The following is a 27,154-nucleotide window of genomic DNA, read 5'->3' as shown; positions in this document are numbered from 1 at the left end:
GCTTACATCTAATGGGATTGGAAGCAAATAAGAAAAGGTTCAACTGAGGGCTAAAAACGTAGAAGCTCAAAAAGTGCGCAAGCCTCACCATATGAGCACACTGAACATTCAAGTAGATATGGAAGTCACTGAACTTATTTTCTGTAATTAACTTGTCTCAGAACTTTGTGTTGTTTTCCCTGCAGTGGAAAAATAACTCAAACCTGCTCCAAGTCCCAAAGCAATTTAGCTTGGTGCTAGATAGATAGCCATTCAACATTAGACTCTTTGCCTAAAGCAAACCATAGAATCCCTAGAGTGTGGAAGTAGGCCATTCACCCCTTGGAGTCCACACCGACCCTCCAAAAGAGGATCTGACCCAAACCCACCACCCTACCCTATCCCCATGACCCTGCATTTCCCAAGGCTAATCCACATAACCTGCTCATCCCTGGACACTATGGGGCAATTTCACACTGCCAATCCCACGTAACTTGCACATCTTTGGACTGCGGGAGGAAACGCATGCAGACACGGGGAGGACGTGCAAACTCCACACAGTCACCAGAGGCTGGAGTCGAACCTGGCACTGTGAGGCAGCAGCGCTAACCACGGAGCTACCGTGCTGCTGTGAATGTACACAACTTTGGGCCATCTCGAAGGGCACTGTCACAAGTCAATATTTGTTCAGTTTGCTAGGACAGTGACTGTAAATCTACATTCCTCCTTACCTCATCCCACCCCACCAAATAAATTGGCATCACGTCATTGTGAGTTTGAATTTAAGTATGTCCATAATGCTTCTGGACAGGACCATATCCGCATGATTTGCACCTCATTACAAGGCTGGCACAGAAGAGGATCTTAACATCGTAAACCTTTGACCTGCAACATTGCACAAAAGTTACTGCCTATCGCTATCTGGGTGTTGCGAGGATCATAACTTCAGAGTTTTAAAATCGGTCTCTTGCTCCACAGGACCTGTGTTTAAGTTACAAACACGATCTTAAAAATACTGAATTGAACAGGGTTAATACAGGTAACGCCTGTACTGTCATTAAATGATTCCAGTAGTTGTAGGCTGCATCCAATTCCCAGTACCTGTACCTACAGCAAAATTGAGAGAGTGTTGACATGATCACTGCTGTGCTCAGCCCTGACATCAGCACGATTATTTAAAAAAGAAGCGAGCCTGACGGATCATACTGGGGGATAGGACTCTTTGTTTTCTCCCTTCAATAGCTAACACATGTCAGTGCCCCATAACATAACCCAACTGCCATATTCTTTCTCCGTCTTTCATAGCAACAAGCTAAGGCTTGGCATTGCCTTGGAAGTGTATGTCGTCGTGCTACCTTGACGCACATAGTTTGAAAATGCCAGAAATGAGCTGAACCTGCAGAACGAAAACGCTAAGTTACTAATAAAGCGATATACCTCACTGAATCAAAAGCATTACATCCAGGCTTTCAATGGCCAATTCCTGAACATGAACCTTACACATGCTGCCAATACCAAGTAAATATTATCAAAGACCCAAGTTGGATAGGCTAAAGAAAATAATGAAAGCAAATCATTTGTATAATGGTAATAAAAGCTGTCCATGAGCAAAACTGTTTTCATAAATACACACATGGCTTTCATGTGGTATCCATTCAAGGATCCCAATTAGATCTGGACATCCTCAGTCAATGTAACTTCTGAAAGTAAGAGAATTGGCCAACACAAGGCATTCCTTCATTCAGACCAAAAGAACATATAATGCCTGCACTGTTATTAAGTGATTCCAGTAGTTTTAGGCTGCATCCAATTCCCATGGTAAATGGTCCTGTCCAGAAGAATTATATTAATTTCAAACTGCAGCACATCAGCCTTGGGACTCAAGACTCATTGAAGAGCTGCAATAATTGCCTTGAATATGTTAGATCCTGACGGCGATCAGTAGGCAAAACCTCTGATTTCATCAAATGTGTGAAAGTCATCATGTTAATGCACTGAATTTTAATCAACAGCAAAACTAATTACTAAATTGGCTCAACAGACCTCCACAGTGCCTCTCGAGAACAGGGTCCAAGTTAAGAGCCAGCCTGATCCTTTATTAGTTCCACTACAACATAGACAGTGCGACATTCCGTTGAACCTTACGCACAGAAATTGTGAAATGCGAGTGAGAAAGAGAGAGAAAGTAACAGACTTCTAAGGGAAACATGGGAGGTTACATACAAACATTAAGCTCCTGCTGCAGTTTGTGAACAGGCCAAATGATTCTTGTGTAGAACAAAAACAGTCAATACTGAAAACATATAACAAGTCACACAGCTGTTTTAAAAACAGTTTCCACAGATACTAAGGCTTTAGGCAGTAACACTGCTCCTCTCCACAGAAGCTGCCTGACCTACCAAGTATTTCCAGTATTTCTTTTTCTATTCTGGGTTTTCTGCATCTGGGAGGTGTTGTTTTCTGCTTTCCTTTCTCAAAAAGAAAATCCAAAAGGCTGAAATTGGATAGTGAGGAATGACAGGATCCCAAGTTGAACATTTTCCCCCCCGATTTGTATTCAAGGTCATTGTCAATAATGCTTTTGGTTCTGCTGGTTTTCTTTTAAAAAAAGACATCTGGTCATGATAATGAGGTGTGGAGCTGGATGAACACAGCAGGCCAAGCAGCATCTCGGGAGCTGGAAAGCTGACATTTTGGGCCTAAATCCTCCAGCTTTCCTGCTCCTAAGATGCTGCTTGGCCTGTGTTCATCCAGCTCTACAACTTGTTATCTCGGATTCTCCAGCATTTGCAGTTCCTATTACCTCTAAGACATCTGGCCACCCATTTTTCCAAGAGGCTGGTAATACAAAAATGTTTTCAATGTCCCTAGTCAATTGTGGCTGACCCTTGATTCGAGGGTGATGTCTGCACAGGGTCATGTCTTTGTGTGAGGCTTAAACATGTCCCATGGATCACTGAACACACGGAGCAAGTCACCCCAGCGATTAGCGAGACCCAGACTTGCTTCCTCTTCTGTGCCGTCACTCTACAGTATCTCATTGGCCTGGCCGCCTCTCACCCCAACGCGGCCTCAGCTTCTACCCACAAGAGGATTCCAGAGTGGTGTCCCAGCCTCGAGATGAAGCCTGGCACAATCTAGAGTCAAGGCCTGGCACAGGCTAGAGACTAGGTGCCAGTGTGGACTGGGTTGGTAGGGCTATTATTCTGAACCTTTTATTTCTTTATTTTCCTCAGTTATTCCTAAAACTTGCAATGCTGGACATTTTATTTCTTGATTCTTCTAATCTCCCCACCCTGAATAATTTGTACTGAAGAATCTCTACTGAGGTACTTAAGATGGCACCCGAAGCGACAACTTGTAAACTTTTCACTGCGCTCATTTCAGTACCTGTGACAATAAAACTAATTTTATTTTACTCCACTCATAAGGCATGAGGGAACTCAAAGCATGACACAACTTGATAGATATGCATATTGGAGAAATGGGGCCCTTTCTTTGATCTGTCATCTAATTGAGATTTTCCATTTGTTTAAGATAACCAGGACAGTTCTGCAATGTTTAGTTCATGAATTCCCAAATGCATCAAAACACCTCGCTCCATGCTGGCTAATTCCTAGTGCTTGTGCATTACACAGTGTCAAATATCAGGGGGCACAGGCATATAATGAGTGGGGGAAAATGTTTAAAGGAGTTGTGCAAGGTACAATTTTTTTTAAAAAAAAACAGAGTGCAGTAGGTACCTGGAACCTGCCACAGGGAAGGTGGTAGAAGCAGATAAAGTTGCCACATTTAAGAGGCAGCTTGGGCAGACACGAACAGAGAGAGAATAGAGGGATACACACTGAACAGGCAGATTAGTTGACATCATGGTCAGAACAGACATGGTGGGCCGAAGGGCCTGATCCTGTGCTGTACTGTACTATTTGATGTTCTAAGTTCTTAGGTAGCTCATGTCTTTGGAAATGGTGGTTAAAATGTGAAATTCTCTACCACAAACTGATAAAGGAGAAACTGTAAAGGTTACCTTCTTAAACTATTAGTGATAATATTTCTCTAACTCATTCTTTAAAAATAGAATGATGGGCTTTGAGGGGGTGCGGTTAAGAAGGAAAGTGGATTAAGTGAGCGGGTTCACGTGGAGGAAAGATCAAAAGAAGAGACTTGAAAACTTCAACTGGTGAAGGAGAAGGTGGAAAGGGGGAGCAGAAATGAAAGCTCAACCTAGTTGGGGGAGGGGGGGGCAACAGCAGGGGGAGCCTGTCAATAAGAACAGTCGGGCCTCATGTAAAAATGACTCTCCTGCAGCTTCCTGATATTCCCGAAGGTCATTAGACAGAAATAGATAGGTTCTGGAATAGTAAGGGGATCAAGGAATAGGAGGAGAAGGCTGGAGAATGGGATTGAGAAACATATGAACCATGATCAAATAGCAGAGCAGTCTCAATGGGCCAAATGGCCTAATTCTGCTTCTACAAAGCCCAGGGAATGTAATCCTGTCCTGCAGAAAAGGAACAGACCTTAGGTACATACCTTGGACAGTCAGCACCTCTCACATCAGTGAATTAGAATCTCCCATTCACTTACTGGGAAAGTTCAGACAGTTAGTTATCAACCATATCACCACATGGAAACTTTCAAAAGTCAGTGCTATCTATAGGAGTCTCATCAATGCTGGTTCCCTATTAAATAGATAGGCATAGGATTGGTAAGCTGGGTTTTGAGGTTTTAACCCTAAACGCCTGCTGCCCATTTGGGGTTATAATTATGGTCAACATGCCTAACATTGGAACAAACATTTCAACACAGGAATCAAATAGTTCTGCAGTTCGCAGGCCGAGCTTTCACCTGCCCTGCAAGCTGTGTGTTTGCCTTTGCCTATGTACTAACAGCAATTTCACATGTTAAAGAGCATGTTTAAGTTGTGCACAATGACTGGTGTCTCCACGAATACACTGGATGCAGCCATCCACAAAGTCAGTGAATTTGAAAAATGAATTGGCAAATTGTGATAGATAGAAAACGGAATGCGCCCCTTCACCACAGGCAAGTTTAATTTATGTTGCCATTTTATTTTCACACAATGAACTGCAGTATCCCAGAAAGCACTGCCTGCCAGGTTAGTGGAAGCTGATTCAGGCACAACATTCAAAAGGAAACTAGATCTTGAAAAAATACGTTTATAATGCCATGTGATAAAAGAGGACAATTGACTAATTCTTATAAACAGCTAGCACAGGCATGAAGGATAGAATGGCTGTTAGAAAACGCAATATTGTACTACAGTTCCAAATCCCCTGATAGCCAACAAGATAATATGCACTGTGCCACATTTGCAAAGAGAGGTCAGAGCAGAGTACTCCCAGTGCCTGATCCACACTGGACTTTGAGAACCAAAAGATATAACTCAAAGTTCAACACTGATCCAACTTTATTGCTGTCAGAGCAGAAATGGAGCACTGGTATTATCTGTATTGAGAAAACGTGCCATTTTGAAGTCTGAAAGCCTTTACAACATGCATGTGGGGAATTTTCAAACCTTGTGCAGCATTTCCTACACACACAGCTTAAAATATGTTCATTTCCAATCATACAATGAAATAATATTATTTATTCTAAGGCTTCTTCTGTTCAGCTGACTCCTCACACACACACACGATATATAACTCGCACCCTCTCCAACTATGCCTATTACTTCTTTGCCAATCCAATCCTTATACGCCAACTGTTGCCCACAAGAATACAAAAATAACTTGTCATCTTACTCTGTGCGCTCTCCGTGCTCCAAACACTGGCATCCTTTTCGGTTCAATCCAGATGAAATGTGACACTTCTATTTGGTTCGGGTTTCAAAAGCGTTAAACCAACCGCCTTCGGTTTTGCTCCCAGAATGACAGTCAGAAACCTTGCAAGTCAAAACGGAACCAAGCTCTTATCTTGCCTTTGGATTATAGGGCTGGTACCCTTATATTGAGCTCTGGTTGAACAGACAGCATTGATAGCGGGAGGCTACTTGCTCATCTCTTGTTGCAGATTGCCTGGTGCTTCTGCGCGCGAATTCTCCTGAACTTTTGGCTCCAGACTCCGCAGCTTGAACATGGACAATTTATTGTTCACCAACTCACAAACCACTCGACATTTAACTGGAATCCATTTACCTCCAGTGACAACCATCATATTATTGAAAAGTCCGTGACAAACTTGTACATATTTTCTTGTAAATTATAAATATTCTTACATTGGACTAGGGTGTCGCTGGCTAGATCACCATTTATTGTGCATCCCTTACTGCCCTGGAGAAAGTGGTTAGCTGTCTTCACGAGCCACTACAATTCTTGGGTGCAGGGACACACACACTGTTGCTAGGAAGGGAGTCTCAGGATTTTGATGTGGTTCCACCGAAGGAACAGCAAAACATTTCCAAGTTAGGGATGGCGAGCGGCTTAGAGGGGAACTTGCGGGTGCTCCCATGCATCAGCTGCCCTTCCCCTTCGAGGCGGTGGAGATTCCTGGGCTGGGAGGTGCTTTAGAAAAAGCACAGGCGAGTTACTGCAGTGTACTCAGGACACTGAGTCAGTGGTAGGGGGAATGAACGTTGCAGGATGCCAACTAAACAGGCTGCTCACCGCAGGATGGTGGGGAGCTTCACAAGTGTTGTTGTAGCCACAATCATTCAGGCAAGTGGGCTCCTGAGTTGTGCATCGCAGATGACAAATTTCTCACCTCGTAACTCCCAGCCTCAGGCCTGCTCGTGTATCCCAAGTATTCATATGACTGTTCCAGTTCAGTTTCTAGTCATTAGTAACCCCAGGATTTTGAGTGTCCAACTGAAGGGTGCTAGGCCGTAAACCGAAGAAATGCTGACAACTCTCAGTAAATTTAGACCCAATGAAAGTTCCCTGTTAGTGACTGTAACAATGGAACAAGCCAAACGACAGCTAGGTAATGAGGGACACTTTAACTTGCATCCCATCCAAGCCTCTCCATGTTTCAAATGTGGTCTTCCAGGGAGGCTGCTCTGTTAGTTCTGCAGGCCTTCACACAGGAAAGGGCATGCATGTCAGAAATGGTTAATACTCAATTACTCAAAGGTCAGGCGTGGCACAGCTGGGAAGACAGCGCACATTGCAACTATTTGCGCTTAAGGGCTTCACAAAGATTCGAGCGGGGCAAGTTGAGGGGGAGATAGTTACGTGCCGATAGAAGAGAAAATACTGGAGAGACAGAATCAGTGTCGAGAGAAACCAAGTTGACGTTTCAGGCAGATTCACACTTGAACTGATGCGGTGGTGCCTTCACTGAAAGTGCCAGAAAGCCGAGCTCTTGACAGCGACAGCGCGAGAGACTAAAAATGCTGACCTCATCAGTGTCACCAATCTGCTGAGAATTAAACGTAATAAGTTAACAAGAAATACAGCTCCTGACTCATTACATTAAATATCTTCCGTCCTTTCGGAACAATTACTTTACTCTCTTATTCTTGCTCAGCGGGATTCTAGCAAAGGGTTACAATTCAGACTCGTTCTGGTCAACCAATGTTACTGGTGCCTGCATTCTGGGGTTTAAACATACATGTGCAGGATAAACAAACAAACAACAACAACAACACAGCATTTCAAACATTAAATGTCAGCATTTATCCAGTAGCTTGATCATCAAGGTGCCAGTGCAGTTCACAAGGCTGTACAGTAATTGCTAAGCCACAGAGAGGGGGGGGGGGGGGGGGGGGGGGGTTAGGAAAGGCGACCAAACCCTTCCTCAAAATTAGACTGGTTTACTGAGAGACCGAAAAGGAAGACCAAGAGTTAGAGAGAGGTTTGGTGAGGGAATTCTAGAGCAATGATATCAGGGTAGGGCCAGTAAAGGAAGGGGTGGATGTGCTATTGTCAGAGTCGAAGGACATTCTAGCAGCATCAGATAGGTGTCAAGGTCTCAACACAATCCCAGATACAGGGAGGGGCATGACTGCGGGGGAGTTCGAACAGAATAATAAAAATTTTAAAAAACAAGAAAATAAGAGACTGGGAGGCTACAGCGCACAGGATTGTTTGGAAAATCATGATCACCATCAAAATGGGGATTTCACCGCAGTGCAGTGGATGAGCTGCAAGTTTAAAGAAAAATGCAGGGGAGATGTATCAGACAAGAGTTTGCAGGTGCTAAGCACACGCGGGTTTCAATAACAAAACAGGCTGAAGGCAACAAGGTGGAGGAGCAAGTTAATAATCTGCTCAATGAGAATAAAAGGATTTGCAACTCAGCTCCGAGTTGTTTCAGAGATAGTAGGAACTGCAGATGCTGGAGAATCTGAGATAACAAGGTGTAGAGCTGGATGAACACAGCAGGCCAAGCAGCATCAGAGGAGCAGACCCCTGAAGAAGGGTCTAGGCCTGAAACGTCAGCTTTCCTGCTCCTCTGATTATCTCAGCTCGAAGGTGTGCAGGATCTCAAGGTTGTGAACAATTTTGTTCAGCCCAAGACAAATGATTGAGAAAAAAGATGAAATGAGTAATGAGTACAAACGCAATACCCATGCTTTTCTCAAATGAGGGGAATAATGTAGGGTGCTCAAATTACGTTAAACAAGATGCACACTCCCAGCCATTGTTAAATCACAGGGAGGCCATAAAGGACAGAGAAATGGCCCACTTTCTATTTGAACCATCTATTATACAAAAGGGAAGGGACAGTCCCTGTCACAAAATCATCAGTCTTCCTTTACAAGTCGTATTTGTCATCGCCAATTCCGTACGCAATCAAGGGAATAATGATACAGCATTTTGTACTCTCAGCTGAAGTTCAGAGTTGCTACTAATTTTCCAATCATTTCTTTGAATTCCACAGATATTTCTTCAGGGAATGCCTCCCACAAGGGAGCTGAAGGTAGAAGCTGTGTCAGTGTGCAAGAAATGAAATCGCCCTTAAAACACTCAACTCTTCAAAAAGGCCACAATCATTGATTTTTCTTTCATTGTGTCCCCTTGTTCAGAAAATCCAGTTGGGCCTACTCTTTGATCCTCTTGAATAATACGGCATGCTTTTTTTTGAAAATTCAACCGTGGCACGAGGATAATTGGCATCTAAATGTGAACACTTCGCTGTGCTAAGGGGGAGGGAGGGCACGTATAGCCTGTCTCCCTTGCAACCTTCTCAACAGAGCTTAGCTTCTTGCAGGCCCACTTCAGAGGGTGGCTAGGAGTCAGCCACATTCATGAGAGAGACTGTAATCACATGCAGGACAGACCAGATTGGGATCACTGGTTTGTTTCCTGAGAAAACATCCCCACTCTTTTCAAGCGATGGCAATGGATTGGTGACCCAGAACCCCAAGTTAATGGTCTGGGGACAGGAGCTCAAAACCCACAATGACACATGGCGAAAAAAAAATTTGGCAACCCTTGTCAATTGTTGTAAAAACACATGATTCCAAACACACACCAGTGGGGTTGGCTGTCAAATGCCCACCGAAATGGTCAGAGCCAGCCACTCAGATCATGGGAAAAATAGGGATGGGTAATTAACACTGGCCCAGCGGCAATATCCACAGCCCATGAGAGAATAATTTAAAAGAAAAAAGACACTCTCCCTCCATTGGTCCTTCAAATTGAAAGTTAAAAGGGTCGGGTATTCAGGATATTTTGGTCTGATGCCAAGAATCAAGAGGGTGTTGAGAGAAGTGGCAGTTCTCCCACAACACCACCAGTAACTTGTACCGCCGTTTGGCAGAAGTACACTGAAACACGAGTTACCCTTTTCCCTTCCCTTCCAAACCCACGGCTCAATCCATCTCTGTTCCCGCTGCACAATACCAGATGTTGTTAACTTGCGGACGTTCGGTGTCACCGCACTGCCCCAGATGCAATTTGAATAGGTCAGCTGTTAACAGCAAAGGGCTGCTGTGTTTTCTTTAAAACAGGGGAGGGAAAAGAAAAAGCTCGAACCACCATAATTTTCCACCACCTCAGGTAATGAAGAAGCAAGCATAAAATTCCGACGGCATCACTCGATATTTTTGGCAGCAGCACAAAAGACACTTTGACGGGAAAGTTGTGCAAGATTTTTGCCCACTGACTAAAGTCCCAAGACAAAAAAAAAACTGTCTTGTGTGAACACTCTATAACTTTATCCGCTTACGTTCGAGAGCTCAGGTGACTAAACCGAGAGATCTGAGGAGTCACCTGCACAGCATGATGTAGTACATCTAAAGAAAAATTGCATTTATGGTACAGTTTTAAAAGCCCAGGGACATTCCAAAGTGCTTCATAATAAATTAAATTTGTTATTGGCGGAGGGGAGGCCTCAATAGAGGGGTCAAACTGCAGGAACTAATCAACACAAAACCCCACAAACAAGATGCAACTTCTGGGGCGGCACGGTGGCTCAGTGGTTAGCACTGCAGCCGCACAGCACCAGGGACCCGGGTTCGATTCCCACCTCGGGCGACTGTGCAAACTCCACACAGACATTCTCCCCGTGTCTGCGTGGGTTTCCTCTGGGTGCTCCAGTTTCCTCCCACAGTCCAAAGATATGCAGGCTAGAGGAATTGGCCATGCTAAATTGCTCGTTGTGTTCAGGGGTGTGGGGGTTATAGGGGGATGGGTCCGAGTGGGATGCTTCAACGGGCGGTGTGGACTTGTTGGGCCGAAGGACCTGTTTCCACACTGTAGGGAATCTAATAAAAGTATCAATTAAGCTAGTTTGCCTTTTGCTGTTGTTTGAGAGGAGAAGGTACCATGTGAATGTCCTCCGTTTTCTTTTTTATAACACAACAGATTTATTCTGTATGAAACCGGCAGGCGGGATGTAGATTTAACATCTTATCCAAAGGGTACACCATTGACCTGGAGCGTCTCCAGGCACAGGGTTATGGCTTCCAACAGTAGAGACGAAGACACCACAGAACACTGATGCAAACTAGCTTAACCCCAGCCTGCTGAGCGAGCTCAACACAAGCTACAAAGGGCTACCACAATTAGTCTTCTGTGCCCCCGTCTCAAAGGGAGGTGTGTTTTGATTTGCTTCAAACCCACCCCAACAGTTTCCCAGCTGTTAGACAAGGCCAAGGTCCGGCTAAGTCAGGTGTGATGCTTCCTTTTAGGAGCACATTACTACAGATACTAGAATCTGAACTGAAAACCACACACGGGGATAAAAAAAATGCTGGTGCTCACAGCAGGTCCAGGCATCACCCACGGAAGAGACCCACGTAGGCGCAGGGGAGAGAATGTGCAAACTCCACACGGACAGTCGCCCGAGGCTGGAATCAAACCCGCAGTCCCTGGTGCTGTCGGGCAGCAGTGCTAAGCACTGAGCCACCGTAAGAGTGTCAACACCTTCGGGAAACATGATGAGGAGGTGCCAATGTTAGATTGGGATGGACAAAGTCAGAAATCACTCGACGCCAGGTTATAGTCCAACAGGTTTATGTGAAAACACAAGCTTTCAGAGACTGAGGCTCCAAAAGCTTGTGATTGGAAATAAACCTGTTGGAGTTTAACCTTGTGTGTCGTGTGATTTCTGACCTTTGGGTAAGACTTTAGAAAACTGAAGTGAAAACAGCATAGTGACAATCCCTGTGTGCACCAAAAAAAATTAAATCTGACTGCATGGTACTCCCACACAGGCAGTTTTGTCCTTTATAATCATTGATTACATCTTCAGTGCTTTGAACAGCTTATCGTTCGGTTGAAATATTAATTAATGGGAAATCTTTTATCTTAAGCTTTAATGTTGCATTTTAAAAGCAGTTCAATGTTTTGCCTATGATTGATAAATGCTCACTTTCAACCCTGTTCACATTCCAAGTTATCTGAAACTATCCAGTTAGCTGTTCCTCCCCAAAAACTTCACGTAGCTATTGTTAGCCTGGAGAATGGAAGTGTGTTTTTGAGTAAGAAGATGCAGAAAATTATTAAAATAGCAATATAAAAGACGGCAATACCTCAACCATGTGGTTCTATATGTATATACAGCATCCTATGGGGCACTAAACTGCAGCTCAGGTTTGGTCCGAGATCCAACTGGAGTTGAACATCAGAGATAACAAGGCGTAGAGCTGGATGAACACAGCAGGCCCAGCAGCATCTGAGGAGCAGGAGGGCTGACGTTTCCTACCATCTCTTGAGTTGAACATCACTTGGTTAATGGATGGTGCGGCAAGAAAAGGAAATTAGCTGGGGTCCCCACTGCTAATCAGGAAATGCTGACTGGCTGTCAGATGATGTTTGACAAATAGCCAATTGGGTGAAATGTAGAAGGCTACTTGCATTTGCAAATTTGTATCACAGCCTTGAGCCATAACCCTCTGGGAAAAGGGGGAAGAAAAGATTTACGAGGATGTTGCCGGGATTGGAGGGTTTGAGCTATAGAGAGAGGCTGAATAGGCTGGGGCCTTCCCCCCCCCCGCTACCCCCTAGTAAGTGTTGGACGGTGGCCTTATAGAGGTCTACAAATCATGACAGGCTTAGATAAGGTGAATAGCCAAGGTACAGAGTTCAAAACCAGAGGACATAAGTTTAAAAAGTGAGAAGGGAAAAGATTTTAAAGGGACTGGAGAGGCACGTTTAAAATGAACTGCCGGCGTAAGCGGTAGGTATGGGTACAATTATGACATTTAAGAGATAGGTAGACAGGTACATGGATGGGAAAGGTTCAGAGGGATACAGGCCAAACACAGGCAACCAGGACTAATTGAGTTTAGGACGCCTGGTCTGTGTGGGCAAGTTAGACCGAAGGGCCTGTTCCCATGTTGTATGACTCAATGACTCTGAAACTGAGAAAGTCTGATGGTGTATTGGCCAGAGAGGAGGTGGTGCAACATTAACCCATTGTCAGTTTCCACAACTGAAGTGCCATCATTTCACTCCTCCATTTTGTGATGTAGATAGTGCAGGTTTCACTTGACGTGCAGCAATCCTGAAGCGATCTGAAATGTTGACCTGGAACATTTTTGATCACCTGAACATTGGGACCACAGCACAGTGCCACAATTGGCACTCCAACAATCCTATAAACACTGCTGTGACCTTCTCCTGATTAAAAGACATCAAAACTAAAAGCTACATAGCAACACTGTTGCTAGCACACAGTGTTTCCAGGCACAGATTTACAACGTACATTTATAAATCAACAAATTATACATTCAACTGGATGATGCTTTCAGGGCCTCTGTGACAATACTGCTTTTTACCCTTTTGAGAACTATAAGCAGCACTGAGCCAACAATTGTTTTTTAAGAACGGAAAAAAGGTGTCACAGTTCCATATGTTACTGTTAATGAGTTTACTCAAATAAAGGCCGCACAGTTGGACATTACAAACAGCATTATAATGTCTTATACACACAGCAGTAAGACAAATCTGAAAGCACACACCTTAAATAGGGAGGGAAAATTATCAACGTGCGAGTATCGTTCAATTGTATGGATTTCTGTTTTAACCAAAATAAAGCAGAAATCTCAAACCAAGCTTAACCTTTCATCGAGCGGGTGTGTTTCCTTTCCCTTTATGTATATAGAAAAAGAATTAAAGAAAAAAAAAGAACAGAATCCTGTCGCACATTTAGTAGATCACCAAGACCTAGCTTCAAAGGTCTGGGTGAGAGTGGCACGAATACAGAGCGAGAGAGAGCCAGTCGTGTGGGGGGGGGGGAGATACAGTCTCAAACAAATTAAGTCAAGAAAACTAAAAGCCTGTCTTTATTATGGGGATAAAAAGCTAACATTAAAATAAATCAACTGTACCTACAAAGTTCAAAGAAAAACTTCATTCTGCTCTACCGAAACCAGTTGATTGCAAACATCATGTTTTATAGATACAACGAATATTGTAGATGAAACAGTAAATTATTCCGAGAATGCAAGTTGAAACTTTTAATCCAAAGAATCAATAGCTAAAAATCTCTTTTTTAAAAAACACATCAAGGTAGTTTGTTTAAAAGATGACTTTACCAGCAAAAGAAGGGGTTGGTTTGCTCAGTTGTGATGCAGAGTGATACCAGAAGTATGGGTTCAATTCCTGCACCAGCTAAAATTACACCAACAGCACTCCCCTCACCTGAGGTGTGCTGACCCAAAAGGTTAGACCACCATCAGTCATCACCCCCTCATGAGGGAGCAGCCTTACAGTCTGGTGGGCCTATGGCTTGTTTACCTTTACTGGCAAAATGTAATAAGGTAAAGAACATTATTGTCCAGGGTGAGATCTATAGTAATCTGAAATTATCTATTGATAAATAAATTCAATGCACGTATTTGAATTAGATGTGCCTTCTACCAGTGTGTCTTAGCAAGTTGCAAAGTATTTAAATTTAGAAATCTCTCATTTTTATCTTGCAGCCCCTAATGACTTGTAATTTTGGCATTTTTTCCATGAATGTTTCTTGTCTAAATCAAAATTGTCGGCTAAAACAAAACTTAGATAAAAGATTCTCAAAAGTACGCACTATTGCCAAAGTCTCCAAAATCTAAAAATGATCAAAAATACATCCCACAATTCACTGTATTTATTTACAATTTATTTTAGTGAGGGCCTCAAACATGCACAGCAGCAGAAATTGCCTTTAAAAATCAAAACACTTTTGAATTAGAGCTTTTAGCTTTGAAGATGATGAATTCTAATCAGAACTGGGAAAAGTTATCAACCCGAAGTACACACTTTGCCGAATATTTCCAGTCATTTTGGTTTTTGATTTCAGATTTCCATTGTCAATATTTGTGAAGGAGGTGTTGATGCCTTTTACACAGTCTGCATGCTCCAGGGCCAAATATCCCTTTATACTGACAAAAACTGAATGAACAAAAATGCTATGTAATCTAATATTGGTCCCACATGGGTCAGAGACTATAAAAACAGCTGCTGATGCTGGAAATCTGAATTAAATATGGAATATGCAAGAGAAACGCAGCAGGTCAGGCAGCATCTTGGAGAAAAGAGTAACAGTTAACATAGAGCCCAGGATGACTCTTCCTCGGGACTGTTTCAGTTCTGAAGTAGTCATCACAGATTCAAAATATTAACACTGTTTCCCTCTGCAGATGCTGCCAGGCTTGTTGAGTTTCTCAGTTTCTCTACATACTCTGCATTTGCTGAAAATACAAAGCTGGTCAGACCGCACGTAGGAGAGAGCAGAACGGGGTTATCATTTCAGGTTGGTGATACTGAGAAGCTAGTTTAACCAGGGCAGCACAGTGGCTCAACGGTTAGCACTGCCGCCTCACAACACCAGGGACTAGGATTGATTCCACCCTCGAGCGACTGTCTGTGCAAACGCCACACGTTCTCCTCATAGATTTCCTACAGGTGCTCAGTTTCCCCCTACAACGTATTGGTCATGCTGATATTGTCCGCAGTGTCCAGGGATGTGCAGGCTAGGCGGATTCACCAATGACAAATGCAGAGGTAGGGGTAAGGGTTGCAACTGGGTGGGATGTTTTTCAGAGGGTCACTGTGGACTTGATGGGCCAAATGGCCTGCTTCCACACTGCAGGGATTCTAAGATTCTAGTTTTAAAGAAAAGCAGAGTTAGGGAAAGGAGAGAGAACTGATAGAAAAGGTCTGTGATAGAGTAGAGGCAAGAGACATCAAGTGGCAACACAGATGATGGTACAACAGAAAGGACTTTCCTGTTAGGACCTCCGATTAGCCTTTCATCCCTTTTGTCCTTTAACCTTCCTGCCTTCCATTTTTAACATGAGCTTTCCATGATGTCCTTCCTCAATCTGCCTCTGTACCTGCTTCCATTCAAACTCACTTAAAAACCTGTTACTTCTGTGGTTTCACAAATGATGAAAATTAGACCACTTTGGCATTTTCTGTTTTAATTGCTACACACATATATTTTATCTTAGCTGTCTGTTGTGAACAGCCTTGTAATATTGATTCAAATCTTCAAAAAACCAGTAACTGAAATGAAGTGTTTTCTCCCACTCAGTATAAACAGGCCAACATATACAATCCCTCAAGAAAAAGGTGTTAGTGAGACACTCTGGGTTGTTTTATTTCTTGGTTTTGTAGTTTTTGCGAAATAACAATAGGAGTATTAGCATTTGACATTCATTGTCGTTGTCGTACATCTATCAAAACAGAGTACAAATAAACAGAAGCCTCAAAAACTATAAAGCTACAATAAATATTTTCTGCACCGTACAAATACTAACATACTTTGTCAGGAAGACAAATCACTTTTCAGATTACAACTAACAGCTTTCAATTTTTTTAATGCATCAAGGAAACACTTTTGTCCTTGTAGTTGGTTTTTCGGAATTCTATAAAAGAACCTGGATTTCCCTGCACAGATGAGGGATCAGCGTTTGTGTTGGGTAGGTGGCAGATCAAAGTACAACATGAATAGGCCACAAAGACTTGGGGGGGGGGGGGGGGAGAAAGCCAGCTAGTAATCACTGAATATCACAATATTTCAAAATGCTATAATGTGTGGAGATAACCTATGAACAAATAAGTGGAAATCATGGAACACCCCCATCAAAAGCCGGTGGCTTTGTTTCAAATGAAACAACACACCACTCTGAGTTTCAGAACAACGTAATAAAGCTGCACCTTTAAAAGCAGCACAGCTGTGCTGGGTAAAAGCAAGGAGTGCCACAGAAATGGCAAACAACAAACCAAGGCAGGAGTCAGACCTGGATCGTCTAACTCACAAGATAGCTAGATCTGGTATTCAAAATTACAAGGACACACATGCCCATCGCATGTCTGTCCCCTCTTTAGAAATAAAAAGCCTCTGTCCAACATTTCCCTAAAGAGAAAGGAATGGAGAGGAGCAAAAGCTTTCCTACAGGGCCTCTAACAGCGTGCGAGGTACAGCCTCTCTGACAGTGTAATTATTAGTCTGATTCCCAGTCTTTAGTTCTGTGTTCTGTCTCCTAACATTTCAAAAAAAAAGCTGCATCTCGAAACATTCTCAAGCAGCTCAGGTTCGTCCTTCCAACATTCCAGTTCATTCCTTAGAGCTGAGAAGAGTAGAGATTAAAAAGTGAAAAGCCACAGTCACCTTTACTCTAATAATAATGAGAATTTACAACGGTCACACAATAATCTGAAGGAAAAATAAAATACAACAATGTCACTTGTTTGGTATGCAAACAAAATGCAGACATTTTAAATGACATATACCTAATGCAGAAAAATGACCTAATGCATGAAACTTCTGGCCAAGACAAATCAAACATTGCAGGGAAAGCATGACTGTTACCATTTTTGGACATGACTCCACAGTACAAACCCAACCCTTATCCTTCCCAAACTCTTATCAATGTGAAAATACTTTCCAGTGTGGTTTGTTTGAAAACTCATCAAAATGTTTGTTAGTACCTAAAATTTCCCTATTTATACAAGTACAGTTATAAAAGCTAACAATTGACTCACATCCGGAAACAAAGATTATGGCCAGTAATTGAGACAAGATTTAGAGAACTGTATGTTTCAATTCAAAATCAATAGAATCCAAGCAGTAAATTTAGGGTTTAACTACAGCCCATTTCCAAAACTGGTATTGAAAACTGAAAAGAGGACGCCCATTCACAGAAAGATGTGCTAACGGTGGTGAGGGGGAAATGAATTACCGTCACTTCAAATAAACAACAAAAAAGGTACCAAAAAGAAGCATTCATTTACAAGTACCCGCACAGCTACAGCACTCAGTGTGATTGGAAGACTGTCCTCGCATTGGCAGTGCCTGTGTTCTAACACTGAAACAGGCCAGGCTGCCGGGGCTGGCTCTCCCAGGTACAGGAACAGAGTGAAAAGAGAGACAGAGACAGAGACAGATCCGGCAAGTCTGCCCGGTAAAATAAACTCTCGTCATCTTGTCATGTCACCAGCCTTCAGAAACACTCAGTAATAGTGCCGAAACCACATCGCTCGAAATTCTCCCTCAATACCCAACGAAAGAAAAATACAAAGCGTTTACCCTGAAGGAGAAATTGACACCGAAACTCAACTCGTGGGGCTAATTTCAGACTATTTGATGACTATTCGTTTTGAAATTCTGGTCGGAGCACCTGAGAGGGGTGCTTCAACACTCAGGAGGCTGATAAACTCGCCGGAGGGCGAATCTAACTGTGTGTTAAACATGGAGGTTACCTGTTGTAAGACAGGAGGACTACACCCAAGGCAGAGCGCCTATCATTCCTTTATGTGGTGGGGAGGGGAATGCAGTTAAAAAAATGTTTATCGCCTTCCACAACCCCCCCCCCCCCCGCCCCATCTCTTCGCGATGAAAAGGGAAAGGTTTTACGAAGCCGGAAAGATACTGGGCGCTACGTTGTGGAATGGACATGGAGTCAGTCACCCAACAAAACCATCTGTTGCACTCAAAACTTCAACACTGAAGCCAAGCCCAGCTTCAGGCGAGAATTCCCCTCACATCTCCACACTGACATACACACACCCACACTAAATCTGAACCAAATTTTCAATAACGAAGGATTCCTTTTTTTTAAAAAAACTCAGACTCCAACCACTGATTACACTCTCTGCCCACTTTAAAAGAAATAAAGTGGGGTGTGTGAATATGCCTGAACTCGGTTTTTGCATAATCCCTCGGATAGACTGGATCACTTCAATGATCTCCGGAACTGGAAAGCCGGCGAGGGAGATAATGCTTTGATCCTCTAGGTGGTTCGAGCCGGCTGCTCGGGAATACAACAGTACTTGCCTTTCTCTGCTGCTTCTCCCAGGCTGGGTCTAACAGGAGGTCTCGGTCCCAGTCATCCTCCGGCTGCATGTAGTCATCGCCCTGCGAGTGGTTCGCATCATAATGATCCATGGCGTTTTGTGTGTATGTGTCCTCTCTCTGCGGGGTGTCGCTACCACAGCCCGGGGTTACAATGTAACACAGACAGGCTGAACCCAGCAGCTGTGTCTGTGTCTGTGAGTGTGTGTATGTAGCGGATATCCCTCCCCCTCCTGCTACTCCCATTGGCCACCCTGCCTTCAGCCCGCACTCCGATTGATGAAGGGACCTGTCCATCAAAGACACGTCTCCCACCTACTAAGGGCTTTGGGTCTATTGGCTTGGGGGGGGGGGCGGTTGCTTGCAAATATGTTTGTCCATGTCACTTGTATCATCTGACTGTGCCTCCAAGCAATGACTGACGCTTGTCTTGTTGCACTGTGAAGTTAGCAATGCAGTAAATGGGCAGCTAATTTCTGAGCTGCCCAGTCCTTTATATATATACATAGTGGAAGCTTGCTTCGGGCGGCAAATGCCTGCAAAGGCGTTACCTAGAGCGGGATCCCTCCCTAACCCCCATGTGAATGCAACATTTTACTCAGGAAATAGGGTTGCCATCATACCGGGAAATAAATTGTATCATTGTTGTCAGAATCAGGGTAGAAGGGTATACTGTGACCATACTATAAACCAACATCAGCTACATATATCACAGTCGCCTTAACTCAGATTTATTCATGGATCAGAATTATCTCTGTCAAGGTGATGGTTTTAACGATGATCCCACGCCCATGAATCCCAGCCTCTAACTAACACAGGGGCTGCAACATTTGAGGGAACGTGTTGCCGTGGAGTCTCCAGCTAGCGACGGCTTCGAAAGCGTCATTCAAAGCAAAATACTGCGGGGTGCTGTAAATTTGAAACTCCCAGCACAAAGTGCTGGACAAACTCAGCGGGTCTGGCAGCATCTGTAGAGACAACAGCAGAGCTAACGCAGCGAGTCTATCCCCGGATCACGGGTTCTGAAGACTGGAAACTTTAACTCTGATTTCTCTCTCGCAATCTCTCTCTCTCGAAAGATGCAACCAGACCCGCTGAGTTTCTCCAGCGTTCTCTGCCATCTGCCCCAAGTGTAATTCTCAGGTTTCAGCCGGACGATGACTGGGACCGAGACCTCCTGTTAGACCCAGCCTGGGAGAAGCAGCAGAGAAAGGCAAGTACTGTTGTATTCCCGAGCAGCCGGCTCGAACCACCTAGAGGATCAAAGCATTATCTCCCTCGCCGGCTTTCCAGTTCCGGAGATCATTGAAGTGATCCAGTCTATCCGAGGGATTATTGACCAGCTGAAGTTGCTGGTCAAGGCTGGACTGGGTTCTGATGGGCGATCATCGGCCTTGACAGATGATGTCGGTGGAGCATTTTGCAGTCAGTGTGTTTGTAAAGTAAATTTCACTCAGAAAGCGCCCCTCGTGGACCATCGCACTCCTGCAGCACAACTAACAGTTTTTAGTCTCACTTTCTCTCCTGACCGCGCCACGTCTCTCATATTTGTGCATAAAATTGGCTTGACGTTTTTTTATATATTTTTTAAAAACTGATTTCAGAGGGTGAAACAATCCAGGTGTGTTTCCCAGAATCAGAGATTCTTTGCTCATGGAGTAAACATCCCGAATTAGATTCAACATTCTATGTGTGAGCTTTTTTTTTAGATACCTCTTCCTCACCGCGTTTACTCTGAAATTGAGCACTGTGCATTCCACAGATTGCTGGCAAGCGTCTCCCCTTTACGATGGCATCTAAAGTTGCCTGAAAATATGCAGGGGCAGGACGAAAGAACGGCATCTGACATAGCCTCAGGCAGGACTTCGTTCGCCATCTAAGGTAATCTCTCCCCGTACACACATACACAAACACAAAACCCCGCCTCCTCCTCTGGACCGGGGTAACAGGCTCAGAAATCCTCGCTAACCATATAAGGGAAAAGTTGTTTTAAAAAGGGCTGGAGGTAAGCTTGAAGCAAGCCCATTGATTGAGACAAGACCCAGAGGCAGAAGCTGCTATGCTATTTATGACTTCACTCCTGACACTGTTGATGAATTCTGTACGGGCGGGATAGACTCCAGCAGCCATTTACAACCGAGCCCATCTAGATTTATATAATGCTCGTTAAAAAAGTTCCAGTACAGTTATAAGTCTGTAAAGTTGAACAGGACTCTGCATGTTATTTCATCCTTAAATTCCATGCCTCTCCCTTTGACTGGGACTGCGTGCCTGGGCAGAGTGAGTAACATACACCAGGCCTTCATGGTGCGAGGCTCAATGTGAAGGGGACTGAACTACATCACTGGCAGTTCTGTCGAAAGATACCATTGAAACGTTACTGTGCTTTCTGTTTTCTCCTCATACCAACTTTTGAATCAGCCAGCATTGGCAGAGAAGCAAGAGTTTTGTGAACTGTAAATTTTTTTTCCGCTCAGTAACGCTCAAAGGAAGCAGTGCCCGCAGGAGATACCCGGCCAAGACTTGCTCACTGAGGGCATTTTTAAACCTGCCACGAAATTAAAGGGTTTTCCAGAGATAACAAGGTGCGGAGCTGGATGAACACAGCAGGCCAAGCAGCATCAGAGGAGCAGGAAGGCTGACGTTTCAGGCCTAGACCCTTCTTCTCCACCTTGTTATCTCAGATTCTCCAGCATCTGCAGTTCGGACAATCTCGAAAAGGATTTCCAGATGTCCAATAACAGTGATCTCAACATGCAGGGGAGACAGCCAATCACTTTGCAGGATTCTCATAGACAGCTCCCCAATTTAAAAGCACAGTATTTAATTCTTTTCCAGACAGCAATCACAATAGATAAAATCTAATTTTATTTTTAATAGTTTATTATAATGGAGCCATCTAAAATCCCACAAATATATAATATCTTTTTACGGCCTGTGAGACTGTTTGGTAATAGCTATTAAATCCCCGACGAACCTCATCAACCAGTTGTAACATTTTTCAAGTGTTATAGAGTGAGATTAACATTGTAAGAATGATAGATTTTCATTGATTATAGTTTAGACAGCAGCTCAACAGTGCACCCTCTGGAGAAGCATACAATTACAGACAAGAACATACAATCGCCACATGATTGTGCATGCTAGTGGACTTTACAAGTTCCTGGATTTACAGTTTCCTCTTAAGAAAATGTGAAGGACATTTGAATGCAGTGTTCGGCCATCAAGGTGACTGTTTGATAACAAAGTGTGAAGCATAATGAACACAGCAGGCCAAGCAGCATCTCAGGAGCACAAAAGCTGACGTTTCAGGCCTAGACCCTTCATCAGAGAGGGGGATGGGGAGAGGGTTCTGAAATAAATAGGGAGAGATGGGGAGGCAGACAGAAGATGGATAGAGGAGAAGATAGGTGGAGGGCAGAGTATAGGTGGGGAGGGGATAGGTCAATCCGGGGAGGACGGACAGGTCAAGGAGGTGGGATGAGGTTAGTGGGTGGGAAATGGAGGTGCGGCTTGAGGTGGGAGGAGGGGCTAGGTGAGAGGAAGAACAGGTTAGGGAGGCGGGGACGATTTGGGCTGGTTTTGGGATGCAGTGGGGGAGGGGAGATTTTGAAGCTTGTGACGTCCACATTGACACCATTGGGCTGCAGGATTCCCAAGCGGAATATGAGTTGCTGTTCCTGCGACCTTCGGGTGGCATCATTGTGGCACTGCAGGAGGCCCAGGATGGACATGTCATCTAAGGAATGGGAGGGGGAGTTAAAATGGTTCATGACTGGGAGGTGCAGTTGTTTGTTGCGAACCGAGCGGAGGTGTTCTGCAAAGCGGTCCCCAAGCCTTTGCTTGGTTTCCCCAATGTAGAGGAAGCCATAACGGGTACAGCAGATGCAGTATACCACATTGGCAGATGTGCAGGTGAACATCTGCTTAATATGGAAAGTCATCTTGGGGCCTGGGATGGGGGTGAGGGAGGAGGTGTGGGGGCAAGTGTATCACTTCCTGTGGTTGCAGGGGAAGGTGCCAGGTGTGGTGGGGTTGGAGGGGAGTGTGGAGCGGACAAGGGAGTCACGGAGAGAGTGGTCTCTCCAGAAGGCAGACAAGGGTGGGGATGGAAAAATGACTTGGGCGGTGGGGTCGCATTGTAGATGGCGGAAGTGTCGGTGGATGATGCGTTGTATCCAGAGGTTGGTGGGGTGGTATGTGAGGACGAGGGGGATCCTCTTTGGGCGGTTGTTGCGGGAGCGGATTGTGAGGGATGTGTTGCGGGAAATGTGGGAGACACGGTCGAGGGCGTTCTCGATCACTGTGGGGGGAAAGTTGCGGTCCTTGAAGAACGTGGACATCTGGGATGTGCGGGAGTGGAATGCCTCATCCTGGGAGCAGATGCGGCGGAGGTGGAGGAATTGGGAATAGGGGATGGAATTTTTGCAAGAAGGTGGGTGGGAGGAGGTGTATTCTAGGTAGCTGTGGGAGTCGGTGGGCTTGAAATGGACATCAGTTTCTAGCTGGTTACCTGAGATGGAGACTGAGAGGTCCAGGAAAGTGAGGGATGCGTTGGAGATGGCCCAGGTGAACTTGAGGTTGGGGTGGAAGGTGTTGGTGAAGTGGATGAACTGTTCGAGCTCCTCTGGGGAGCAAGAGGCGGCGCCAATACAGTCATCAATGTAACGGAGGAAGAGGTGGTGTTTGGGGCCTGTGCAGATGCTGAAGAGGGACTGTTCCACATAACCTACAAAGAGGCAGGCATAGCTTGGGCCCATGTGGGTACCCATGGCCATCCCCTTTGTCTGTAGGAAGTGGGAGGAATCGAAAGAGAAGTTGTTGAGGGTGAGGATGAGTTTGGCTAGGCGGATGAGGGTGTTGGTGGCGGGGGGCTGGTCGGGCCTGTGGGACAGGCAGAAGCGGAGGGCCCTTGAGGCCATCTGCATGAAGAATGCAGATGTATTGGGAATGGACGCCCATGGTGAAACGGAGGTGTTGGGGACCGGGTAATTGGAAGTTCTGGAGGAAGTGAAGAGGGGTGGGTGGTGTCATGGACGTAGGTGGGGAGTTCCTGAACCAAGGGGGAAAAAATGGAGTCCAGGTAGGTGGAGATGAGTTCGCTGGGGCAGGAGCAGGAGGAGACAATGGGTTGACCAGAGCAGGCAGGTTTGTAGATTTTGGGAAGGAGATGGAATCAGGCAGTGCGGGGTTGGTGAACATTAAGGTTGGAGGCTGTGGGTGAGAGGTCACCTGAGGTGATGAGGTCATGGATGGTGTTGGAGATGATGGTTTGGTGCTCGGGGGTGGGGTCATGATCAAGGGGGCAGTAGTAGGAGGTGTCGAAGAGTTGGCGTCTGGCCTCAGCGATTTAGAGGTCAGTGTGCCACACTACCACTGCACCTCCCTTGTCTGCGGGTTTGATGGTGATGTTGGGGTTGGAGCGGAGGGCTGCCCGTTCTGCGGGGGAGAGGTTGGAGTGGGTGAGAGGGGTGGAGAGGTGGAGGTGACTGTTTGATCAGTGTTTTTCAAATTTGTCATATCCAGAAGTGTGTGCCTGCAGCATCTGAGATTCCCTTGAGGTTAACCACCTTTCCAGTGGACATATTGTGGCTGGTGGGTTACAGATCACTTGAGAAGGTTGGCTGCTGTAGCAACATGCACTTTCACAGACAGGGAGCGCTGTTTGGTGACGGTTGAGGCTCCAACGTTCCTACCGTCGTGTTTGACCAAGAATCTCTCCTACTCCTACAGCCTGCCACCGGTGTGTGTTGGAAGAATTTTCAGATTGACCATCTGGTCATGCTGTGAACTCCCCTTCTTTTTGCTATCAAGTCGTGCAGTTGGGTTGAGATAACAGTGTGTCTCAAGACCTCTAACCATGGAAATGACCATAGGCAAAAGGAAAAAAATAAATTATCTGTGGAATCATAGCACTCATTACAGAAGTGGACTACTCACCAGTTCCCAGGTGCAGTAGACCCTGGAGCTTTTGACAGATGATGACACATTTTCTCTCTCTGCTCCACAAATACTCCTTGAGTTTATTGCTCCCAGACTTGCAATCGCCAGTCTTGCTGGCCTTAGCCATTACCATGGCTTCAGTGCCATCTATGCCTTTATGTCCACATGAAAAGCACTTCCCAATGTGCTTTTCTATTTATCTGTGGTGGAGTAGCCATCAATGGTGAAGGTTGATTTGTGCAACACTGCTTCCTCATGCTGATGCTCCATCTCAGAGGACTACACTGTCTTCGACCTCAACTCTCACTGTTCCTTTGGGCAATTTGAAGGACAGATGTCATGTAGGTGACAGTCGGATCAGTACCTATGATGTTGCTATCACAATGCTGGTGATAATGGTTCTCCAGGAGTCGGACAGCTCAGTTGGCTAGTTTGAGATGCAGTGTGATGCCAACAGAGCAAATTCAATTCCTGTCCGAGCTGAGGTCAACATGAAGGCCCTGCTCTCTCAATCTTTGCTGGAGACGTGGTGACTCTCAGGTTCAATGAGCGAGCAGCCTATGGGACTGTGGCAGCTTATAGTTTTCATCATTGACAGTTAGGGCTAAATGGAAGTGTGATCGTTAATGCTTTTGCCCAGGCTCAATGCCAGTCCATCTCACTGTCAGTAACAGCCTGACATTGGCTCCACCCTGTCAATTTTCAGTGTATCCTCATCTGTTGGCAGGTTGGCCAATGATGCAGCTCCATCCCAAGTTTTCCCAGAAGCTGGAGCCTCTCTTCTGCAATCAAAAAAGGCAGAGAGTTAGCACTTGTAAGGCTTTTGATCAAGACATGGGCATGAGATTTGGTGGGTAGGGGCTGGTATTACTGCAGATTGGGGAGCATTGAGTCGGCGATGTCTGTCAAAATAACATTGAGGGAGGAGCCTTGATGGAATTTTTTTCTCCAAAGTGCCACACTGTGTTCTTCAAAGGACATCTGTTCTGAAGTCTAAGGAGCTGAGAGTTGAACAGTGCCTCCTTCCCGGCACTCAAGAGGTCATGTTCTGAATGTGCTCCACAACCTTTTGACCTCAGTAGAGCTGCTCATCTCCTCTGCAACCTCTAGTTAAAATTAGTTTTGTGAGGCTGATGGCTTCTGCCTGTCATCCTCTGGGGTGTGGGTGGAGGATGGTGGGAGCCAATAATGATAAATTAATATATAATTAAGAACATAGGAACCAGAGTAAGCTATTCAGCCCCTCAAACTGTCCGAACATTCACTTAGATTATGGATAATCTGTAGCCCAACTCCATGGGCCTGAGGCCCGTAGCCATTAATTTTTGCTGAACAAAAATTTATCTGTCTTAGGTTTAAATTAATAACTGAACTTGCATCTACTGCCATTTGTTGGAGATAGATCCAAATCCCCGTCACCCTTTTATGTGCACAAGTGCTTCCTAACATCTCTCCTAAACTGTCTCGCCCTAATCCTCAGACTATAACAAGATTTGAATTTTCTAAGGTTTTAAAGTGAGATTAACAGTATATGGGTTAAAAAACATTCTGAAGAAGCATAGAATAACAGACAAGAAGCTCTGATTTCCATGTGATTTTCCACACATGCGAAGTCCACAAGTTGCTGGATTTGTACTTTTCTTTTAACCAAACATGAAGGACACTTAACTGACCACCTCCTTCAGAGGGCATGAGAGCCTTCTCCATCTCCAAACTAAATCACCTTATGAAATAATTCCATAGAGGCCAGTATCCCATCACCAAGTCCCCTTTCGTTTACACAATGAGAGTCCTTACACTGATCCAACTCCCTCAGAGCCAGCTCTCAGAGTGAGCATAATCTCTGACAAACTTGTTTATTTCTGACAGGCAGGGTTCCCTGATTGGACCAGATTAACAGCCCCAATCAGGGAACTCATATTCTGTGAGGTCCATCTGGCTGACCTTGTTGTAATCACTATACCTTCAGTTTCCTACATCTCACTGAGTTAGCCATCCCACACAGTGCTGTCAGTCAATGTGCTACCAGTGCTCCTACAAATAATGGTCATTCTCCTTTTCACTGCTTCATCCTTTGGGTGGTAATTCTGTAAGGGATGCTTAATTGTTTAGGCTCCATAAAAAAAATCTAGAAAGTCCACTACTCATGGGCATGTACCCAACAGTATCACCCTTGCATTAAGAATGGCATCTATAATACTCTGTTCATTTTTACTGGTTTCCTCCCCATTCAAACCCTAAGTAATGCAAGGCACAAAACGGCATCTTCAATTGTGAATCTAAATGCTAAAAAAAACTTCTCTCAGATAATTAGAGCACAAATGATTCACATCATTATGGCCAATTTGAATCTGACTCTAGCTATGAGCTAGTGTAATGCATTCTCCCCTCCCCCAAGTATATTCAAAGCCATGTTTAGAACAAGGCAGCTTCAGATTATCTTCTTTTCTGACTTAATTCAGTGTCTGTATAACATTATTGGGAAGTAAAACACTGTATGAGGCCAGTTTTATGTTGGAGTTCCACCATCAGAGCTACC

The 27,154-nt window shown here is 44.7% G+C and overlaps 1 protein-coding gene across 6 annotated transcripts in view; it reads right to left on the bottom strand.

The window, feature by feature from the left end:
• The window catches only part of actn1 (actinin, alpha 1), a 204,170-nt gene extending 185,296 nt beyond the window's left edge, over nucleotides 1-18,874 (bottom strand). For all 6 annotated transcript variants that reach the window (XM_048537798.2, XM_048537802.2, XM_048537797.2 and 3 more), the window contains exon 1: nucleotides 18,655-18,874. In XM_048537798.2, the coding sequence (XP_048393755.1) occupies nucleotides 18,655-18,765 (111 nt within the window). In that variant the 5' untranslated portion in view covers nucleotides 18,766-18,874. The remainder of the gene's footprint in view (nucleotides 1-18,654) is intronic.
• Nucleotides 18,875-27,154: the final 8,280 nt, after the last annotated feature.

This window comes from Stegostoma tigrinum, chromosome 10 (assembly GCF_030684315.1).
Source record: "Stegostoma tigrinum isolate sSteTig4 chromosome 10, sSteTig4.hap1, whole genome shotgun sequence".
Taxonomy (NCBI): Eukaryota; Metazoa; Chordata; class Chondrichthyes; order Orectolobiformes; family Stegostomatidae; genus Stegostoma; species Stegostoma tigrinum.
Note: the sequence above shows the minus strand (reverse complement) of the source record. Positions and strands in the feature narration are given on the sequence as shown.